We start from the raw sequence: 21,284 nt of genomic DNA on the forward strand, positions 1-21,284 counted from the left end.
CTACAAGGCGTTATGTGCATGTACATGCTACACAGAAGGTCTTTCCTGTCACTGGACTTTTTATAATATATTTTTTGGGAGAGAACCATAACTGCTATATAACAAAGCCAGTTGAATCAAATTTATTGATTTTGGTCTTTTTATGCTTTACTCTAAAGAAGAGTTCATATGTACAGTTAATTGTCAGGCTAAGGTTAAACTAGTAGCGAACAGGGTCTCGTTTAAAATGTTTGTACAGCTGAGCTAACGTTATGTATACACCTGCTAGACCACTCAACTGGTTCTGTAGATCGATGATTTGATGACACAACGCCAAAGATTGAGGCATTGCCTCGTTGACACAGTCGCCCGTAAAACTCCAATACTTTGGAGTAGTGTTACCCTATACATCGATAATCTATGACGTGGCGCTCTCTGATTGGTAAAAGTTATCCATCGCGATCAAGTGGTTTAATTTTTACATTTGTCGAGTCTGTATTTCCGTTCACTTTGTGTATCGATCAGTTTTGTTATAATTACTCAGGCCAAAATCAAATGCAAACATGCAAAATTCACCTGGATCTGAAATGTTGTTCTTTAATCGATCTGGGGTGTATGGCCCTTTTTCTGTCACGACAGTTTTTCCTGGTCGGCTAAGCATTGCCTCATTTGGACTAGAGGAGAACGGACTAACCGCACTGAAGGAAAACAGATACTAACAAAATTTCCTTGCATGTTAAGGAGTGGTTGGACAGCCAAGATCGCAGTCGACATCCATGGCCGTTTCTGTTCAATGCTGGTTTAAAACTTTTGCTCTCTTATATACAAGAACAAGTTTTATCAGATTCGGCACCTGTTATTCGACGGTTTGTATGTGGTAGTGGCAGTGTGCTCTTTGTTCAGGAAAGTACGATTGTCGCTTGAAAAATGGCTGGCAAAACGAAAGTCGTCAAAACGTTTCACATAAATGAATTGCACATATGCCTGTCCGTCCTCAGCGTAAGTGTGGCGTTTCTCTTCCTACAATGGCTGTCACTCGAGGCAGAGGTGCGTTCGTTCAGGTCCGAAATGGACCAACTATCAGGGCAGAGAAGTCCAAAGATGTACCACCGGCAGGGTAAGCAGCAGGATCCGGGTGTAGCATCCGGACAGAGAATCAGAGACGGTGGGTGGGGAGAGGAGCCCCGGTTTGTCGGTCACGATTGGGCTCGTCCCGGGGGTGGGGCACATCCCGATCAACCTTTTAGGGGAATGGGGCCAGCTCCCCAAGGAGTACCGTTCAATAGGGCAGGACATCCTCTTCAGCCGGGCATGCCACTGGGAGGACACGGCCCTGACACGGTTTCAGGATATAATCAACATGCACCAGGTATGACGCTATTTATTTATTTACTTATTTGGCATTTTAACATGTGGGAAAGGTTGTCAGTATATTGGCAAAGGTCGGTGGTTTATTGCCGGATACTCCGTTTTCCTTCACCCATAAAACTGATCGCCATTGTATAAGTGAAAAATTCTTGAGTATGGCGTTAAGCTAAGGTCAAATAAATAAGTACATAAATAAATAAATAAGTAAGTAAATAAATAAAAAATAAATAATAAATATTGGGAATGTCACACAAGATTGTTGAGTGTTTTACTTACTCCACGACAGCCTTGTTTATAGGTGGAACAAATCTATATCTGGTGTACAGTAATCCCATCCAAGAGCTCATCTGTATAAATTTATCGGCTTTGAAGAGCTACTTCAGTGTCAAGATCTATATGTATTAAAAGCAAGGCAAAATGATAAGGATCGCGATAGCCTGAATTACTTTCATAAGTTGTAAAAAAAATTTGCATTGTATTAAAACCGCTGTTCAAGAAAACTTGGCGTTACCCATAGCCGACGTATAGATATATATGACGTCGTACTGTAAAACGCGCAAGACGTCATTCCAGTATAAATGCCTTATTCGACGTCTCATCTGTCTTATCCGTCGACACATAAGAAATATTATTACATCACATCAGGAAATTTTTGCACAGGTGGTAAAGTTCTTTAAAAAATGCGGAAGTTCAGTGGTTTTCCTCTGGCAATTGTCCTGCCTCCATCCATGACAGTGACAGCCATTGCAGAAATGAACTAATTATTGAATATGGCCTTAAACCCCAAAGAAATCAATATAACTTTTTTTTTTTACACAGTCAACCGCGCATAACTTGGAGGATGTATGAACAAGTTAAAGTTGCCAAATAGATTGAGCCGACTTGATTACATTGACATGTCAACCTAGACACATCCAACTGCCATTCTGAATCAAATAATGTGCTATATTCTATAATCAACTTGTCCTATGTTTAATTCTCACAATGCAATACAGTTTAACGTATTCATCAGTGCATATCTTAACGACTGGCCAGATTTCAACAGATGTAATATTTTGGTAACATTTCCATCCTCCTGACAGTACAGATTTTAACTAGTGGCCAGGTTTCAAGAAATGCAATTTTCGTCCTCACTTTAGCTCTCCGCACAAAGTGATGCCTTCCACATTATTGAGAATACCACTTGTGATACGTGTGGTCCCATACCTGTACCAACGCCAACTGCTTTGTTGTGATTTAAGGCCTATTTGTCTTTAGGCGAATGGGGTACTCCCGTGATTACTGACCCTGGCATGATGGATGACCATGACAGACAGCTTTACGAGAAGGGCTGGGAGAAGCATTCCTTCAACTCTTTCGCCAGCGACTTGATTTCCGTAAAACGCCAACTCTGGGATGTGGCCGGACCAGCGTAAGTGGAAAAAGAGAGAGACGTAAACAAAAAGTAAATAAAGACGTACAGAACATCGACGACAGTGTGATAGCTGGCTAATGGTCACATGCAAGCGGTGAAATTCGGCCTCTTTCCAGTTAACCTCAGTCAGGGTTTTATTCTAACTGTTCATGTAAATGCATAAATAGCAAGTTACACGAATTGTCACTGTATGTGACAATTCCTTGTCCAGCCAATAGTTTTACGCAAGAAACCTGACATTTATAATGCAAGCAACGATAACTTTTATAAGATCTTTTTCAGTTAGCTTTTATTCGTTTAAAGACAGATCGAATTTACTTACTTTTACATCGCTGTTGTGAAGCTGTTGTAAAGATACAGCATGTACAATCGTGATATAATCACCAAATGAGTCAAATTAAATAATTGTCCTGATAAGGTGCCGAAAGAGGGCGTTGTCCTACCGCACTGATCTACCGGATGTGGGCGTGGTCATCATTTTCCACAACGAGGCTTGGAGCACTCTGCTCCGCACTGTTCACAGCGTTATTGACAGAACACCATCCAATCTGCTCAAAGAGATAATCTTAGTGGATGACTTTTCCTCCGAAGGTTAGATCTCACTCATGCATATTATTAGAGTGATATTTCTGATCCAACACAACTCTTCAACGATTACACTTGAATATTAAACCCTCCAAAAAATGTCATATCGTGTGTGCTTGTGAGGCGTGTACGTTTGAATGCGATGTATTAACGGCAGTGTATATTTGTAGTTTTTTTGGCGTTTTTCACTTGAGCAACGTTTTATACCTTTTAATTTCAGTACATTACATATGTGTATATAACTGTTTGTATATATGTTTTCCTGCTTTTTTGTATTGTTTGGATGAGGAACCCTTGTGACGATATAAGCGTGGCTTTGAGAGATCACTGTAAAAAGTTAAATGCATGACATACTGATGCATACATTTCCAGAGTTTTTGAAAGATAAACTTGACGAGTACGTTGCCTCGATAGACAAAGTCCGGATCATCCGGGCACCTCAACGTCAAGGTTTAATCCGTGCTCGTCTACTGGGTTTTGAAGCCGTCACTGCTAAGGTGGCCATGTTTCTGGACTCTCACTGTGAATGTACTGATGGTAAGATTTTATATTCATTTCAAATTACGAAAACAGAGGACGGAAAAGCTCCTTCATCCCACTAGTTATAATAATATATGAATATATGAATATTATGTTAAAGTTAATGTGAAAAATAGCCAAAAAATGAACAATAAACATCAGAGGAAAGGTTTCAGCAAAACCGTATCTGAAACAAGCTTTGCTTATATTTTTGGACTGAATAAAACGTTGTCAGATCTAACATTCCCAGGTCGACATTATGGGTCATACCCAGTTCTTTCTACTTTTTTTATGGACTTTGGGGTCAGCTCTTGTAAGGTTAACTCGTGCAAGATTTGGGAAAACAAAATCTAGGTTGTGACGTCATGGATACGAAAAGTGGTCAAAGAAGACCCACAACATACCAGTATGCGTGGTTGTTGCACCGAGATGTACCCATTTCTGTTTGTTTGTGCCACTTACCGCCATTTATTACAATAACAAAATGGCATGCATCTACTTGTCCTTTCATGTGCACTGAGGCAGTTAGTGTAACGAACCGTTGGAAAAATGCACACATATGCCCTGGAAGTAAACTAATTACGTAGGGTGCACCCACACCATGGTGGTAAAACAAAAGTCATAGTTCCTATGAATGTGTTTATTTATTTGATTTGCGTGTTACGCTGTTCTCAAGAATATTTCTCTTATACGACGGCGGCCAGCATTATGGTGGGAGGAAACCGGCCTGATTTCGGGTCGAATCCACGATCATCTGCAGGTTGCTGTCAGATCGGAGAAGAAGCCAGCATGAGCTGCTTAAACTCATTGGGTAGTTTCTATGAATGATAGGTGCAAATACGTTTGTCAAGCAATACGTCATTTATCGGCTAATTCAGGTTGGCTTGAACCCTTACTGGACCGCATCGCCCGCGACGAGAAGACCGTCGCCGTCCCCGTCGCCGACCGGATCAAATCGGACACCATGGAATTCGTGCCAGGAAATGGAAGTGAGATGTTCTGTGGGTTTGAGTGGGACATGACATTTAATTGGTTTAAATTACCGGAGCGCGAGCGTCAGCGGCGGAAGGATATTTTAGACCCGATTCGGTAAGCTGACCTGAACCTGGGCATCAAGACATACATCCGTATTCGAGCCGTCAACCAAAAGTGAAGATATTCGCCCACTGTTTTTGTACACAAGCTAAAAAAAGCAACAGGTCCCAAAATGATAGCTTTGGAGTCAAAGTAGTGCCCATAATCTTCTAGAAGAAATAAATGCGTTTACGCTGATTTGTTGAGATAAAAGCATGCATTGGATAAGTCGTGAAGGACACAGTAATTTGCCAAACATAACTGTCCACAATTTGCCCAGAGACGTTGAAAGAAATATAATCCATCTTGAAAGGATTGTAAGGAGAAAGGCTAGCCGGAGGACACATTCCATTTTGGCGTGAAACTGTAGATGGACATAACAAGATCGCCTTTCCTAGCCACTTTCACAATTTCAGGAGACAGCTAACAGATGGTACACTTCATATTAAACAGTGTCTTTTGAAGGATGACAACAGCGATAATTCCGGCTTCGGGATCGAAACATCCTGACATGAGTAGAAGTGTACGAAATGGGTCTGCACTTGATGTACATATATCTACCCTTATCTTGTAGGATGTATCATTAGCTCTATTTATATGAAAGACCACAGCTTGGAGCATGAAAATAGAGCAGCTGCGATAGTGTGGAATGAGTGTACTGACGGCTATAACCTGTGAAATCCGGCTTCTTGTCAGTTTACCTTGGTTACCTTGGTTACCTTGGTTATTCGATACCTGTTTGTGTAAATGCTTAGGTAGCAGGAACGTAAACGATTCATAGCGCCATGACTTAAGAAGAATTATGTAATGTATGCAGTGGTGTTATTAGATACCTAGCTTTGCTGATTAGGCTGTTTTTCATGAGGTTTACCCTATGGCTGGCTGAGGGCGATACTCCGGTTTCCTTCACCCACAAATCTTCAACCGTCGATCGTAAAAGAGAAATCGTGAATTCATGAGTATACGGCGCTAAACACCAATCAAATAAATGACTACATCGATGATTTAGTTCAGCAATTGAGGGAAATGGGATCGAGAAAAGGGAAATCACGTTATACGTTTCCTTCTCTGAGCAGGTCACCGACTTTCCTGGGCTGTTGTTTCGCCATAAGTGTCGACTTCTTCAACACTCTGGGTAAATACGACACCGGCTTGAACATTTGGGGAGGTGAACATCTAGAGTTATCCTTTAAGGTAAACACCTAAAGTTATCCTTCAAGGTAAACCCCTAAAGTTATCCTTCAAGGTAAACCCCTAAAAGTATCCTTCACGGTAAACACCTAAATTTATCTTTTAAGGTAAACAGCTAAAGTTATCCTTTTAGGTAAGCAGCTAAAGTTATACTTCATTGTAAACACCTAAAATTATTCTTCATGCTATAACACCTAAAGTTATCCTTTAAGGTAAGCAGCTAAAATTATCCTTCATAGTAAACACCCCATCCACCGTCCTATAAGTGAATCGTCTCATGTACGGCGGTGAACACCAGTGGAATATATAAATCATGATAAACACCTGAAGTTACTATTATAGATCAGGACATCTGACTAAAAACCTATTTTACTGACCATCTTTGAGGATGAACACCTCAAGTTGTCCTCCAAGGTCGACAGTTTTACTCACAGAGCATATGGGAGTGGGAGTAAACACAGAGAATTATGCTTCAAGGTTAAGGCTTTGACTGGAAACCAATTTTTCTGACTGGAGACCAAATGTAGTGAACATTTAGGGGCAGGTGAAGACCTAGCATTGTCCTTTAGGTTCAGGATTTGTTCCTGACTAAAGACAGCTTTGACGAAACAGCTTAATGGCTGATACCCCTAATACTGGTTTGTATTATTAGCGTACATGGAGGTCATATAGGTAGTCTATCGGTGTAGAGTGCTTGTTTGAAGATCAATACGCCGAATTCGACAAGCGGGATGAAAATAGGAAAAATCTGTTTCATAAGCCACGTTCTGACGGTGCGATTTGTCGATTCTACAATTGCATGGAATAACGCATGATATATTTTCATTGGACTTGTGGAATGTGAAGGGTCGATTGGAAGATTACACCGTGTCAATGCGCTTTTACAAATGACGTCGCTTCGTAAATTGCACTGGTCATATAGCTCGACTGCGGCCTAATGACAGGTGGCTGAATAGGCGCGGTGGTTTCATCCTGTAATCGGTTTCCTTCACAGTTAAATATGATTAGCGTTGTCTTTAATTGAATAATTCAACACAAATATAGATAATTGTATAAAAGTACCAATGTATTAAGCGAATATTTCAATAAATAAAAAATCAAACAAATTAAACCCATTATTCACGCATGATAATCCACATAAGTATTATATACTTGTAGACATATTTAGGCACTTTTATTGCATTGTATGAACGTAAAACTGACTTTACCTCAGACATGGATGTGCGGTGGTACACTGGAGATCATTCCGTGCTCGCACGTCGGCCATCTTTTCCGCACGAAATTGCCGTTCTCCTTTCAAGGCCGCGAGGTTGGCGAGACAGTTCGCGAGAACAACGCCCGTATTGTGGAGGTCTGGCTGAACAACTACAAACACTTCTTTTACGACAGAATATTTTATGAAAAGGTAAGGGAATTTTACGTTGGTAGATATCTCTGATATCGAAAAATATCTAAGAGAAATAGTTGTAAAGTAGTTTGGATTGTATTGTTTTATGCAGAGAAGCTGATTATGGCGCCGCACACACCATTCCCACAAGATTCAATAAAGAATCATTAATATACAGATAGGAAAATTCTCTATAGGAGGCGATGTTTTAAGGTTCTTTATAGAGAAACGTAAAAAGGGCTCCTAGATTATTATTTATGAGGGGATGACCAAGGCAACGGGAACAAGAATTGTGGTTAAGATTCGCACACCTTACTCTCGATGGTCGGCAGTGGACTCACGCCTAAGCTGCTAATTCCTGCATCGTATCACGCTGTGTGAACAAAGTGTTAATGTAGTTTTCACGTATTGCAGTAGAAAAGCACAAGCAATCCAGCTTGGAGCCGAGTGGGCCCAAGTGACTTGATGGGAAATGGTCCCCCATTAGTTTAGGTGCGTATGGTATCATGCAACTATTATAGATCACTTTAAGGTAATCGATATGACTTTCCTGATTTACAGTTCAGTCGGTGACATATACACTGGAAGTGTTCAGTGTGACTAACATTCTCTAAACACCTACTGCTGTTACAGGTAGATGTAGGGGACGTAACTGAGAGAGAAAATATCCGTGAAAACTTGAAGTGTAAATCTTTTGACTGGTACCTTGAGAACGTGTACCCCGAGTTATACGTACCCTACGACAGTAAAGCTACTGGCATGGTAGGTCCAAAGTGCAACAAACATTTGTTGATAAAATTGCAAAGGATGCTAATTGAGTATTTAGATATATTTAGATATATTTAGACTTTATTAGTAACTGATGCGACATCTAACCAAAGAAAACACAGTGAATAGGCAGTGTCTCTTTATGTAAACGTTTTTAATCAGTTTGTGTATTAACTGCTGTCCGTCATTAGTACCAGACAAATCTCCAGCATGACTTAAAACTGCAGCTGTTCAAGCGAGGGCTGGATCCAAACCTAACACAGCCGACTGGGAGCGATACTAAGTTAGCTAGAGCCAGTTAATGTACCCATTTTAGTGAATTGTACTACCTGTGTTAATTTTACACTAAAATCCCTTTACTTTGAGTAACTGGTTATTCTGCGAGAGGTCCTTTCTGATACAAGTGTGAGTGTATAATTTTCGTCATCTGTTTGCAGATAAAGATGTCGAGCGGAGGAAAAGACTTTTGTATGCAGTCCACGCAGTCTTGGTTCCTCAATGGTAACGTCTTTCAGACGTTCCAACCTTGTAACAAGGATGTGCCCCCTCAGGTATTCCATGACACCTGGGGCATTTTAATTAATTATTTCATTGCAAATTACCAAGGACGTGTTATTCTGAGTTACTTTTTGGATTGTTGTCTTTTACGCCATATTCAAGTTTTTCGTATAAACTTGTATATCAAAGTTGAATATCAGCTGAAGCATGAAACTGACATGAATAATTTCTACCTAATTTCTGGATGAAATTAGAAGTAAGGGATGTTTGGAAGTTAAGAGTGACACCACAGCGAGATATACATGTATATGGATTAGGGCTTATTTTCAATGAATACAAATACAAATAAAGAATGATAATATTCATTGTTTATTTATTTGATTGGTGTTTTACGTCGTAGTATTCGTTTTTTAAACCGGCATATGATTATATTTCACCTTCTATATCTTTTACGCCTTTGCGTAAATGATTTTGCGCTTATATTGTTGTCTCTAGCACTGGACATTAACTCGTGAGAATCAGATCAGGCGTGACGAGGGCTGTCTCACGGTGGACCGGAAGGACAACAAGGTCATCATCACCGGATGTGAGGAGTTGGCCGGGAAAGGCACGTGGACATATCACCAGGTGGGTGATTAACAGAAATGGCAGTCATGGTTTTGATTTGTCGATAAACCCTGTCGGTTTTAGTCATCTTATAAACTAGCACAATATGCGATGTGGAAGTAATTTTGATTCGGATAAAACATTCCTCGCGTCTTTCCAACGTCACTGAAAGCTGTTGACCTTTTTTCTTTACATGAATCTGTTATAATTTGGTGGTTTGTGTTGAGCGTTGTTGTGGGAATTGACCTATGGTGATTACTCACATAGAGTGTCCATTTTTGTTGACGGCTGGTATACGAATACCTGTTTTGAACGCCTAGACTCCCGACAATATCATCACAGAAAAGTTACATGGCTCTGACAAACTGCCTAGTCCCAAAATAAAAGCTACTCAGTTGCACGCCAATATACCTGTACAGTCTGATTATGAAAGTCCGCTTTCGGTTTTTACTCTTCGGACTCACCATTATCGCTTCATTGATGTTTGGGAACAATCTAGGATTGAAAAACAATCTCTATTGCCCATGCATGAACCTTAATGTCTTAGGTGCAGTGGTCAATAAAAAGACACGCTCGCTGTGAGTTCAAGTCCAGCTCATGCTGGCTAACTCTCCGGCCGTACGGGAAAGGTCTGCCAGCAACCTGCTGATGGTCGTGGATTTCCACCGGGCTGGGCCCGGTTTCCTCCCACCATTCTGCTGACCGCCATCGTATTAGTGAAATATCCAATCAAATAAATAAATAAAAAGACACGCGAAAAACTGTTTTCTGTTGCGTACACCCCCACCACCTCCTGCCCACGTCTGACAGAATGGCAAGCCATGAGCGTGCGGTTTATTTGATAGGTATATCTGCTTTTATTATTATTTTCAGAACAACACAATTTCCCATGACGAGACAGGGAAGTGTTTGACGTTTCAATTGGGATCGGAATTTGCCCTTGTGGACAAATGTTCCGATAACAGCAATCAAGTGTGGCAATGGGAGCGACGGGTGCTGAAACTTAAACCAGAAATCAACGACTGAACTTAGGTTTTCTTCCAATCTTCCGAGTTTTATGTCGACCTTGGAGCCGAGAGTTGTGTGACAAATAAGTTGTCTTGTCGTAGTTAGTTTTTAGAAATTGTAGGAAAATGTAGTTTTTTGTTAATCAATCATCTAGTTTAGATTTTGAAAACAAATATACATAACATACATAAAATGTACATATAAAGAGTTATTGCAAAGTTTCTACAATACATATAGGACATCTGCTGCAATTTGAGTTTAGGAGTCTTTTTTTCTTAATCCTCCGAACACTGAGGATAAAACTAACCGAGACTTTCAAACACATATTTCTAACCGCTTTTTTTTTGTCATCGTATTTGATGTTAACTGCCGAATATGAAAGGGGGGCAACAGTCCATTTCCTTTCACACTGTTTAGACATAGTCGCCTGATGTTCTACTCATTATTACTTCCTGTGAATACCGTGAGACAAGATCAGGTCAAAGGTCTGTGTGTTCTCAGGCGTGTTATAAAGGAGATGTAATTTTGACTGGTGATAAACGAAATACTGAAGAATTTTTATACCCCTAACTCAGACGAATCGCTTCATAGGATCGTGATTTTGTCAGATTGTATGTATATATATATGATGTATAAGAAAGTATAACTTCGTGTGCGGGATATAACTATTGTCATTTCAGGAATAGAACTATTTGTCCGGCAGGTGCAATATTAGTTTTTAGTGGATACATAGACACAGGCGTGAGAATGTGTCCCGCCTTACACGATAATCCTTACCGGATTTCTCCGGTTGCCGGATTAACCAGATTGCCAGAGTCTCCCTATGTCCACTATATGGATAGTTATGACTACGTGTCTGATGTACAACTCAAGTTGTTTACCATGTGTAGTTTTAGGTTTTGTTGGATATACATACAGAGGTGACGATGTGTTCAAAGCAAAAATCCCCCTAAAATAATAAACGTGAAATTTAGCAGTGGAAAAATAATGTTTTTATGTGTAGAAGAAGCCTTTGTGCTTGGAGTGTGTAGATAATAAGTACCACTGTTCAGACTGCGTAAGGCCATAGAAACACGGTAAAGCAGCGTACTCCACAAACTAAGACGGTCACGTTTAGTCGATTGCAGAATGTTGTCTCAAAGAAAGCATCAGCAGTGTCCATATGCATTTTGTCATTCATCTGTGAACGGACTAGAAGTTCAAGGAGCCCAGTATTTCCCGGTATTTGTCTTTCAATGAAGTATTTCCTATTTCGGCCATCGAAGATGATATATAATCCACTACGTCAAGTACCTACACAAGATATTCAATTCATATCGCAACAAGGTTAATCAAACACCTAACTCTGTTCAAGTTAAGTACCCTGCCCTGCCCTGCTGTACGCTGTATTGTGTCAACTTTAATTTACCCTTAGCGAAATATAACCTTTGGCTTATATTAGAAGGCTGTCAGTTTTTGGTGACTGGCTTAGTGATGTGGGTTATTGGCTAGGTGTTTTATTTCTTGAGACGTTTATATTTGCCACAAGAGACATCGGGCTAAAATTCACAACGCCATTGTTTCTTTAATAACCTCGCGTGCGGAACTACTCCAGTTCGAATTCATCCGTAATGGCTTATGAACTCGGTGGACTTCCCTTCTTCAGAAAAGGTTAATTGAATCCCCCCCCCCCCCCCCCCCGCCACCTCTCAAGGGAGAGACGGCTAAGTTGACACCACACGGGCCTCGTTTATAGAGTGTTGACGCGGACTATTATTGACCGGTTTGAACCTAATACATAGGCTGTCAGGCCAGCATAGGGTATGAGGGACATGTACCTTTCGTGACTCAACCCAAGAACTAAGCTGACACGGTCTCGTGTTCGAATCCAGCTCTTGCAGAGTGTCTTTGTAGCTTTCGTGTTACTTTATAACATCGGCTTTCTGGTTTGTAGGACCATTTAAGCCAACTGAATTTCGATGATGAACACTTGTCCTTCGCCAGCAGACCCGAGGCGGCAAGGTTGTATGTCTCAGGCAGGGTAGTTTACGCAATCAATCAATCAATCAATCAATCAATCAATCAATCAATCAAATAATCAATATGTTGGTCTTTCTACTGCTACATACCTGATCTCAATTTACAGAGAAAATGCCACAAAAACAAACGTTCTCGGCGAAGAACCTGGAAATGTTTGAGAAATGGGGTCGTATGCTTTAGTGGTAAAATTACCGCAATTGATGAACAATGTAATTCCTGATGCATGGTATACGCGATTAAGATACTCTTCACCTTTGAACATAGGCGCCAGGGGGTATGTAATTTGCTACTATTTAAGCATTTACAGTGAACAGTTGGAATAAAACACTGAGGTAAACTGACAAGAAGCCGAATTTTATCGGTAACGTATTGGCCAGATATAACACTGTCGTCGCTGCTTTGGTTTTACACTGTTCAATAATATTGTAACGCTGCGAGGTCAATCAGTTGCTTCACAATCATAACACTTCGATAACAGCTCAGAACAGCCTGTGTCTAGTCACAATTTCAATGACGGAAATCAATGCCTATACAATACTACATCTACCCCGACCGCACATATCTACCCCGGCTGCACACATCAACTCGGCGGCACACATCTACTCTGCTGCACACATCTACTCAGCTGCACACATCTACTCGGGGGCACACGTCTACTCCAGCTGCACACATATACTCGGTTGCACACATCTACTCTGCTGCACACATATACTCGGTTGCACACATCTACTCTGCTGCACACATCTACTCGGTTGCACACATCTACTCTGCTGCACACATCTACTCAGCTGCACACATCTACCCCGGCTGTACACATCTACTCGGCTGCACACATCTACTCGGCTGCACACCTCTACTGTGCTGCACATCTTTACCCCGGCTAAATCTACTCGGCTGCACACATCTACCCCGCTTCACACATCAATCAGGACTGCACACATCTACACCGGCTGCACATATCTATCCCGACTGCACACATCTACCCCTCTGCACACATCTGCCTTGCTACACACATCTACTCGGTTGCAAACATCAAACCCGGTTGCACACATCTTCCCCGGTTGCACACATCTGCTCTTCTGCTCACATCTGCCCCTGCTGCACATATCTATTCGGGCTGCACACCTCTACCCCGACTGCACACATCTACTCGGCGGCACACATCTACTCGGTTGCATACATCTACCCCAGCTGCACACATCTACCCCGACTGCACACATCTACTCGGCTAGACTTTAGGCCACTTCGGACCCTCCGGACCCTCCGGACCCTCCGGTTTGCTCATCTCATAAGACGTGACCACTATGTATACGTATAGCATACTTAGATATCCCGTTATGCATCAAACAGATAAATAATAAAATAATAACGGTAGTGTGTTAGCCTGTATTTTAACCCTCAGTTCCAGTGATGTACGGATCCCCCTAGGTGGCCAGCAGACTAATGCAAAATAAATGTTGACTATTCAGACGTTTCGATAGCAAGGGTGATAGTTTCTTATAGCCCAGAAGCATTCTTACAAAAAAAATAATGCCTTATCATGAATAATACATACTAAAGAGAGAGTTAATAAATAGTATGACAGCGCAGCAATGATTGCTTGGGACACGAGGGCCTTTGGCGATAGCTCCCGCTATACCAGTAGCCAAAAGTTTCTATCTACGGGAAATTGGAAACACTGTGACACAAGACATTTGTCGGAAGTAAGATTACGAAACTTACTCTGGAGGGAGCAAGTGTAGACTTGAATCAGCCAGATGTATTAAAGATTGGCTGTCGTTTTTAAAACTTTTTTGAGATATAAATGAAAAAAACGGCTGTGCGAAATGTATGAATCTGCGTAGTTGATACAAAAGTTGGTCCCACTTTCACAAAACTTCGTCAATGCAATTTCGCGATTTCTCACGTAAATGGAACTACCAAAATAAGAACGGATTGTTTGCCATGGAAACGAATTTACAAAATTTGGTGAATTGGGAATCTTAGTTGTCGACCACAGTCATACATTTCGTACTTCCTGATGGACTGTGTCCTTATGCTTAGTATCAAGCAAGGGAATACAAATATTGCAAATTTTGGACAAGTTTTCGAAATGAACGCACACCGTCTGGCCTTTTGGTCGTCATCAGAATGACCAATTAATGTGAGGACCTTGGGTCAAGGTGACCCTTTCCAAACCAAGAAGTCTTTGTCCTCTTCTAACTAGATCAATGTCCACTTCTAGCAGAGCTGTCTGGGTCAATGCACACTTCGGTCTCTCTATACTTATTATGGCTTTCCCGGAGGGTATGTATCAGACTTCGTGAAAATCTCAAGTGACGTCTATAGAATTCTGAATTACCTTTGTCTTTACACCTTGAAGAGACTGGTTGTAGGAGTTGACGTCGGTTTTCCAAGGTGGAGAACGGTAAAGCTGGAATCTTATTAGTTATGCATAACGGTATTAAAGGTGAGCAAGACATGGCACGAAGACTAAACTCAGTGAAGGGATAACTTTGTTAAGTGTCAGACATCCCTCACTACAGGGTATCGTAAATCTAAGCGTTAGATGCGACATACATAAGCCACTCCATCTCCTCAACCGAAAAGAAACGTTCCTATATGAAAACCGCGGTGACACATTTCCAACACAGGCAACACTTACATGTATTTCTAATGATAGAAAAGGAGTATAAAATAAGAGCTGCTGTTAATGTATGTTTTTCACATTTTAGAATGATAGCAATTTTCGGGTAAACAAGTAAAACAAAAACCGGTTGCGTACAAGATGGACTATCGTGAGATTGTCTGAAATTTGGTTGAAGGGTTTACTTTGCTGGTCACACCGATTTTTGAATTTAGATTTCCTTACCTCCACAAAATGCGCTAAGTGGAAGTGTCTTCGAGCTGCTGCTAATATAGTACAATATAGGCACTGAATAGCTGCTGCCGATCCAACATTTGGTCATGTGGTATACACCCTTTAGTCAAAAGTTAGGGTGCTTAGAGGTTAGAGCGTTCGCCTTAAAGTCGTGAGCCCCGGGGATAAAACCCGGGTCGGATCGTACCAAAGACTTTAAAAATGGTACTTGTTACAGCCTCGCCAAGCACTGAGAGGTAAGGGCAAGGAAACGGGAGGGGTTGGTCCGGTGTCAGTATAATGTGACTGGGTGGTGTGTCGTATGGTGTCTGGTGTCTCCGACATAATACTTATCCCACCATAATGCTGGCCGCCGTCGCATAAATGAAATATTCTTGAATACGGCGTAAAACACCAATCAAATAAATAAATAAATAAATAAATAATCTTTCTGACTGGTTGGAATCAGTGGCGAGTATCGAAAGTATGGAAGCCGTATGTAACCATATATTTAAGGAACCTTTCCCGCCAGGGTAATTTTGGGCCTAAGCCTTGTCTTTTATCGATTTTTCTTCCCTGTGCAATGATGTTTGTTGGAAGTGGTGACATACTACTCATGCATTACAACGGAATACTGGCCAGTTCAGCTTGGTATCGAGTTGCCGTTGTGCTTGAAAAGGTATCCCATTATTCATGTTTTCGCTCTCCTTTAATTCTCTGATTTTTTTGCCAAACTAGACTCGTTTATTTGGGTTTTTGTATGCTGTGGTCAATAATGTTTTGCTAAAGCAATGGCTTTCAGACTTTTACCTGGTGAGAATCTTGCACGGGACTCGACGACACAACTTTCCCTTAACACTTACCTCACAAGCTTCGAAGCTTAAATCGTTCTCACTAACCTTACAATTTTGCTTGTGTATTTCCTTAGTTAACCAAGTCGTGTTTTTAGTCATCAACGTGGGGAGGATTTGGGTTTATTTTACATTCAAGAGCTTTGTTTCACAACCAGATAACTAAGTAATGATGAGATGACGCAGAACATATATATATTTTCAGAGAAATATGAACGGTAACTAACGAGACGAAAGCACGATATTCAGATATCTGACTTTCGGAAGTCGCCTCCTAAGGGCATTTCCTTAACACAAAGGTTCGATTTTAATTGATTTATTTATTTGTTTGATTGGTGTTTTACGTCGTACTTAGATTGCATAGCACTTAATAAATTAATATACACTCATATCGTTCTTTCATCGCATATACTTGTAGCAGATACTTTCATCATTTTCATGCAAAATATATGTTATAAACATTTTGTTCTTGAGATTCAAATAAGTAAGTTCACATATTCTTGAGCAAACTTTCTCAGACCGAGATCAATACGCAGGCATGACCTCTGCTATTATTCGAGACCATTATTCAACTCCCAACAGCAGTGGGCCTCCCTGGGGATTCCGAATCTTATATTGGGTCTTGCCGTGTTGAACAAGAATGGGAACAAGAATCGTGCTCTCCCAAGCCAGACGCATGCCATTCCCCGGGAGACACTAACACGCTCCACAATAACAGTTGCTGGACATGACTATAAAAAATCCGTGACACATTCTCTTTCTAAGATATACAAAATAAAAGCCGCGTGTATTTATAGTGTTGTTGACGCTGTCACTCAGCAAGACGTTTTCGGAGACTCACGGGGCGTTTACAGTTTTGTATAAGGATATACCCAGACAGAGCAGGACGGCTGTAGAGAGTTTTGTGGGTGTGGGGACAGACCACAGCAGGAGCGGAATTTGAAGAGATCGATGAGCATCTGGAAATCAGGTATAAGAAATCATTTTCATGTTATAATGCAAATTGTACTCACGTGTTAATTCATTGTAGATATGTTAGGCTACCCTGATGTGAAAGGATTTGTAACACATCCACATCGCAACACCTGAACACGCACAACCCCAACAGTAGATCGCAGTTCACAGGTTACGTGTGACAATTTGTCAGCTATCACACTGTCATCTCTGCTCTGGTTTTACTCTCTATGCCCAAGTTTTTATAATATGAGGTATTAGTCAAATGATACAAATCACGTGCATTTGAATAGTTACTGCGGCGGAATTACTCTCTCATCAATGCCGTCGCTGTGAGTTCAAGTTCAGCTCATGTTGACTTCCTCTCCAACCGTGCGTGGGAAGGTCTGGCAACAACCTGCGGATAGTCGTGGGTTTCCCCCGGGTTCTGTCTGGTTTCCTCCCACCAGATGCTGGCCACCGTCGCATAATGGAAATATTCTTGAGTACGGTTCAAAACACCAAATAAATAATTAAATAAATAAATAAATAAATAAATAAATGAATGAATAAAGTTTGAGGCGTTGATTAATGTTATACACAGCGACACTCTCATTCTGAATACAATTTATATTCATGATGGTTTTTAAATTAACTTAAAAAGGGGAAATATACTTCAACTGACAAAGACGATTTGACCTTTGAGAGGAAAAATTGAAACATTGAAGTTATTGACGTCAATAAACCGGGCTTTATGCTCCCTGCACTGGCCATGAGATCATAAACTGTATTAACTCACATTGTTCTTTGCTCAGTAAAATTTGCTGGCATTTTGAGCTATGCAGTGCATTATCCTATAGACGAGCAGTATTCTTTTAGTTGTGAATTTATATTTAGTTGTGTAGTTACATATATAAGGGGCCGAAAAGTACAACATCGAACAGTTTGTGTAAATAGTAGCTTATATGTCCCCCAGCTATATGGCTTAAGCAGAAGTAGAAACCAAAATTTCTAAGGGACCAAATTCTTGTAGATTTCTAGCATCCTCCAGAAGAGTTCTGTGCAATTATTCCTATTTATTTCTATTTATTTATGTATTACTTACTTACAGTTATTATGTTGTAAAGCACCTTATTAAAACTGTTTTTGTTGATTTTAAATAATATTAAAACTGAGAAGTTACAATCAGCAAACTGTCAGTAGGTAACATCGGGTAGTTTGGTAAGCAGGTACATGAAATAAAACGTAACACTCGGACATAAGCCGTAAACAATAAATCAAGCTGCATTGGTTGCTGAAAAGAAGTTCCAAATGAACTGAGCACTATTTGTAAGACTGACATCTTTTCGTTTATTGAAATTGTTATTCTGATTATATGTAAAACAAAACCCCCCAAAAAATTAATAAATGGAAAAAATAAAAAGGAGAAAAGAAAGAAAACAAGATAGTTTTTACATAAACAAACTGTGGGTATGACGGGTGATAATTGTTAACGTGTTCTCATGATGTACTCTTTCCTGCAAATAGAGTGTCTTCATAATAATTGTTACCTTACAAGTTGACGTTATTATATTTACTTATAAAGTATGCGGGGCCTCCGCGGCTCAGTTGGCTAGCGCGCTAGCGCGTAATGACCCAGGAACCTCTCGCCAATGCGGTCGGTGTGAGTTTAAGTCCAACTCATGTTGACTTCCTCTCCGGCCGTATGTGAGAAGGTCTGCCAGCAACCTGCGGATGGTCGTGGGTTTCCCCCGGGTTCTATCTGGTTTCCTCCCACCATAATGCTGGCTGCCGTCGTAAGTGAAGTGAAATATTCTTGAGTAAGGCGTAAAACACCAATAAATAAATAAATAAATAAATATAAAGTATGCTAATACCAGAGCAGTGACGGAAGTTGGATGAGCATTAAATGGTCACACAAACAGGTGAAATACGGTCTCTTGTCAGTTTACCTCAGATAGGATTTATTATAACTGTTGCTTAAATAGTAACAAATCACACGCCCCAAAACATCATGGTTTAAGCAGAATTAGGTAGGAAAATGCAGTGATGTTAATTGCAAATTAATTACACGACTAGTGTTACTAAAAATATTGTGTTGTCATCTGCGATTCACATTCAACATACAATGACATTAAAACAATAAGACAATGTAGTCGTGTACAGTTGTTTCTTAAGGAATTTGTATGATGATTTGTCTTGAAAATGGGTGTATCAGTGCGATAAGACCACAAAGCTCGTTGTCTTTGGGCAAAGTCATAATATATAGCCGTCGACATGTAGAATAAATTCTAGTAGCATTTAACATTCAATTTTTCAGATGCTAAGCGCAAAATGGCAGAGCAGTGTCATCAGCAGCTAATATGCGGACACATTCAATCGTTAGAAGAGAAAATAACGCTGTGCAAAGAGAAAATATCTTTGCCTCTGATGGCAAGGATGATAGCCAACTGCTCCATTTTGATTGGCGGGTATGGCAATCTGCAGCACTGCAGAAGTTTACGTCATATCTGGTCCTTGGTCGAAGAAGCGACAAGCCTTCGCAGAACAGTACAGAGGGGAAAAGATCCAGACTTTGACATGGTTCTTCTATACTTCGATTGGGCTTTCAGTTTTTATCTGTGTTTGGGAACTCTGGTAGACACGTTTAAAAGGCAGATTTACCAGCCCCTACTGGAGAAGTACCAAGAGCAAAGGGGACTGGGAAAAGCCAAAGTGGACAGATTGACACTGTCCTCACGACGGAGCCAGTTGTCTCCCTTTTCTTCAGATAGCGGGTTCAGTGCGACGTCATCTGGGCAACTTGTGACAGACATGGATACAAATATGACGAGCGTTCCGAGCGGATATGACATCACTCAACAACGACCTTGTGCAGCGATTGGCCAGTTGTATGGGGAATACGAAGAATTAAAAGAACTGTACGATTTTAAGGAAATCGAACAGACGTTGGAACGTATACAGTCGCTATTGTCAAGTCTTGACATACTGTTAAGTAGCGGAGACATCGACGAAGATTTGTTCAGCCCTGACAGTTTTGCGACAATATCTCATTTCATGATAAAGCAGCCTGTTTTAAATGTGCTGAGGTTGTTTCCGGATGTCCTTATTAAACTGGAAAAAGCCGCTTGGTTAGCAAATAAATGGGTACGGTTGAACGAATCCAAGACAAACAGTGTTATGGAGAAACTAGAAAAATTGACAAAAGTTGAGAGAGCTTTGTCAACACGTGTGAATAAAGTCAAGACAGAGGTTAACGTTATGGAAGAACGGTTGGAGAAGCAGGTTTTGGAGTTGAACTCTTATCTGGTTAGAGAACAAAAAGCCGGAGAGATGAAAATTGCCTTATATGAACTAGACACCAAGATAGCTTTGTTGAAAACAGAGTTGGGTAATGTAAGACATGAAAAAAAGCAAATCAAGCACTACATATTTCTTGCCAGCCGAAAGAACCAATCAGCATCGCTGAAACAACTTGAGAATCACTATCGTCGAAATCAGTTACAGCGCTATTCATTGGCTGTTCGCATATCGTCTTTGTCCTACCAGCGCGCTATAATGCAGGACGATCTAAAGACTGAACTCAATTTAAACCCATCTTACGTGGCTTTTACAAACTCATCACAGGAGATTTGTGACGAATTGGAAACTTCATTGAATGCAAAGTGTAGAGAAGAGACCTTGTTACAAAGAGCGCTTGTATTTATAAGGGAAGATCAGCAATCGCTGTTGTCCAACATGAAGGCGAAACCATAAGTTTTCGACCCGAGGTTTCCTGGAACACTGCGGACATTTATCAAACCAACGATAAAAATAAGTTCAAGTGATTCTCCTGCAGACTGGTCGCCACAATCCGCTAGTCAGGACAGTTTAGAGTCAACACTAAGTAATATTCCATCTTCATAATATTTTCATCTTCATAAAAACACTATTTGTGTCAGAAAAATCGTATATTCCCATACAAACGTTATATTTCCATTTTTGGAAAAAATCCGTACACTTAAAAAACACAGGGTTTGATACTCACATAGTGGATGGGCACCTTCTGTGCGTTTTAGGTTTTTTAAAATTTATCTTAAGTTTAAACTATATTGCTGTTATCAGATTATCTCTTTCTACTGCTACCTCATATGGGCTATATATATTAGTCATACAATCTTGTCGTGTAACTATTTGATGCTAAGTTATAAATGAATTTTAATTTAAAGCCGCAATTTATATGTTTGCTAACCGAAATTTACAGGT

General features: G+C 40.5%; 2 protein-coding genes across 2 annotated transcripts; both read left to right on the top strand.

Moving 5' to 3' along the window:
• The first annotated feature begins 1,047 nt into the window (after positions 1-1,047).
• LOC135478290 (putative polypeptide N-acetylgalactosaminyltransferase 9) lies at positions 1,048-10,415 on the top strand. The gene is made up of 11 exons (XM_064758563.1): positions 1,048-1,348; positions 2,605-2,758; positions 3,180-3,352; positions 3,719-3,883; positions 4,744-4,954; positions 6,016-6,133; positions 7,344-7,535; positions 8,151-8,279; positions 8,723-8,836; positions 9,279-9,410; positions 10,263-10,415. Exons 1-11 carry the CDS (start codon positions 1,048-1,050, stop codon positions 10,413-10,415), a joined length of 1,842 nt encoding a protein of 613 aa, XP_064614633.1.
• Positions 10,416-19,373: 8,958 nt separating this feature from the next.
• On the top strand, positions 19,374-20,795 carry LOC135478291 (uncharacterized). The gene has a single exon (XM_064758564.1). The coding sequence runs from the start codon at positions 19,374-19,376 to the stop codon at positions 20,793-20,795; it is 1,422 nt and encodes a 473-aa protein (XP_064614634.1).
• The last annotated feature ends 489 nt before the right edge of the window (positions 20,796-21,284 follow it).

Source organism: Liolophura sinensis, chromosome 11 (assembly GCF_032854445.1).
Source record: "Liolophura sinensis isolate JHLJ2023 chromosome 11, CUHK_Ljap_v2, whole genome shotgun sequence".
NCBI lineage: Eukaryota > Metazoa > Mollusca > Polyplacophora > Chitonida > Chitonidae > Liolophura > Liolophura sinensis.

Coding starts and splice junctions, on each gene's coding strand:
- LOC135478290 (XM_064758563.1), top strand. CDS start 1,048: ATGGACCAACTATCAGGGCAGAGAAGTCCAAAGATGTACCACCGGCAG. Junction 1,349..2,604: donor ATATAATCAACATGCACCAG/GTATGACGCTAT, acceptor ATTTGTCTTTAG/GCGAATGGGGTACTCCCGTG. Junction 2,759..3,179: donor TGGGATGTGGCCGGACCAGC/GTAAGTGGAAAA, acceptor TGTCCTGATAAG/GTGCCGAAAGAGGGCGTTGT.
- LOC135478291 (XM_064758564.1), top strand. CDS start 19,374: ATGGCAGAGCAGTGTCATCAGCAGCTAATATGCGGACACATTCAATCG.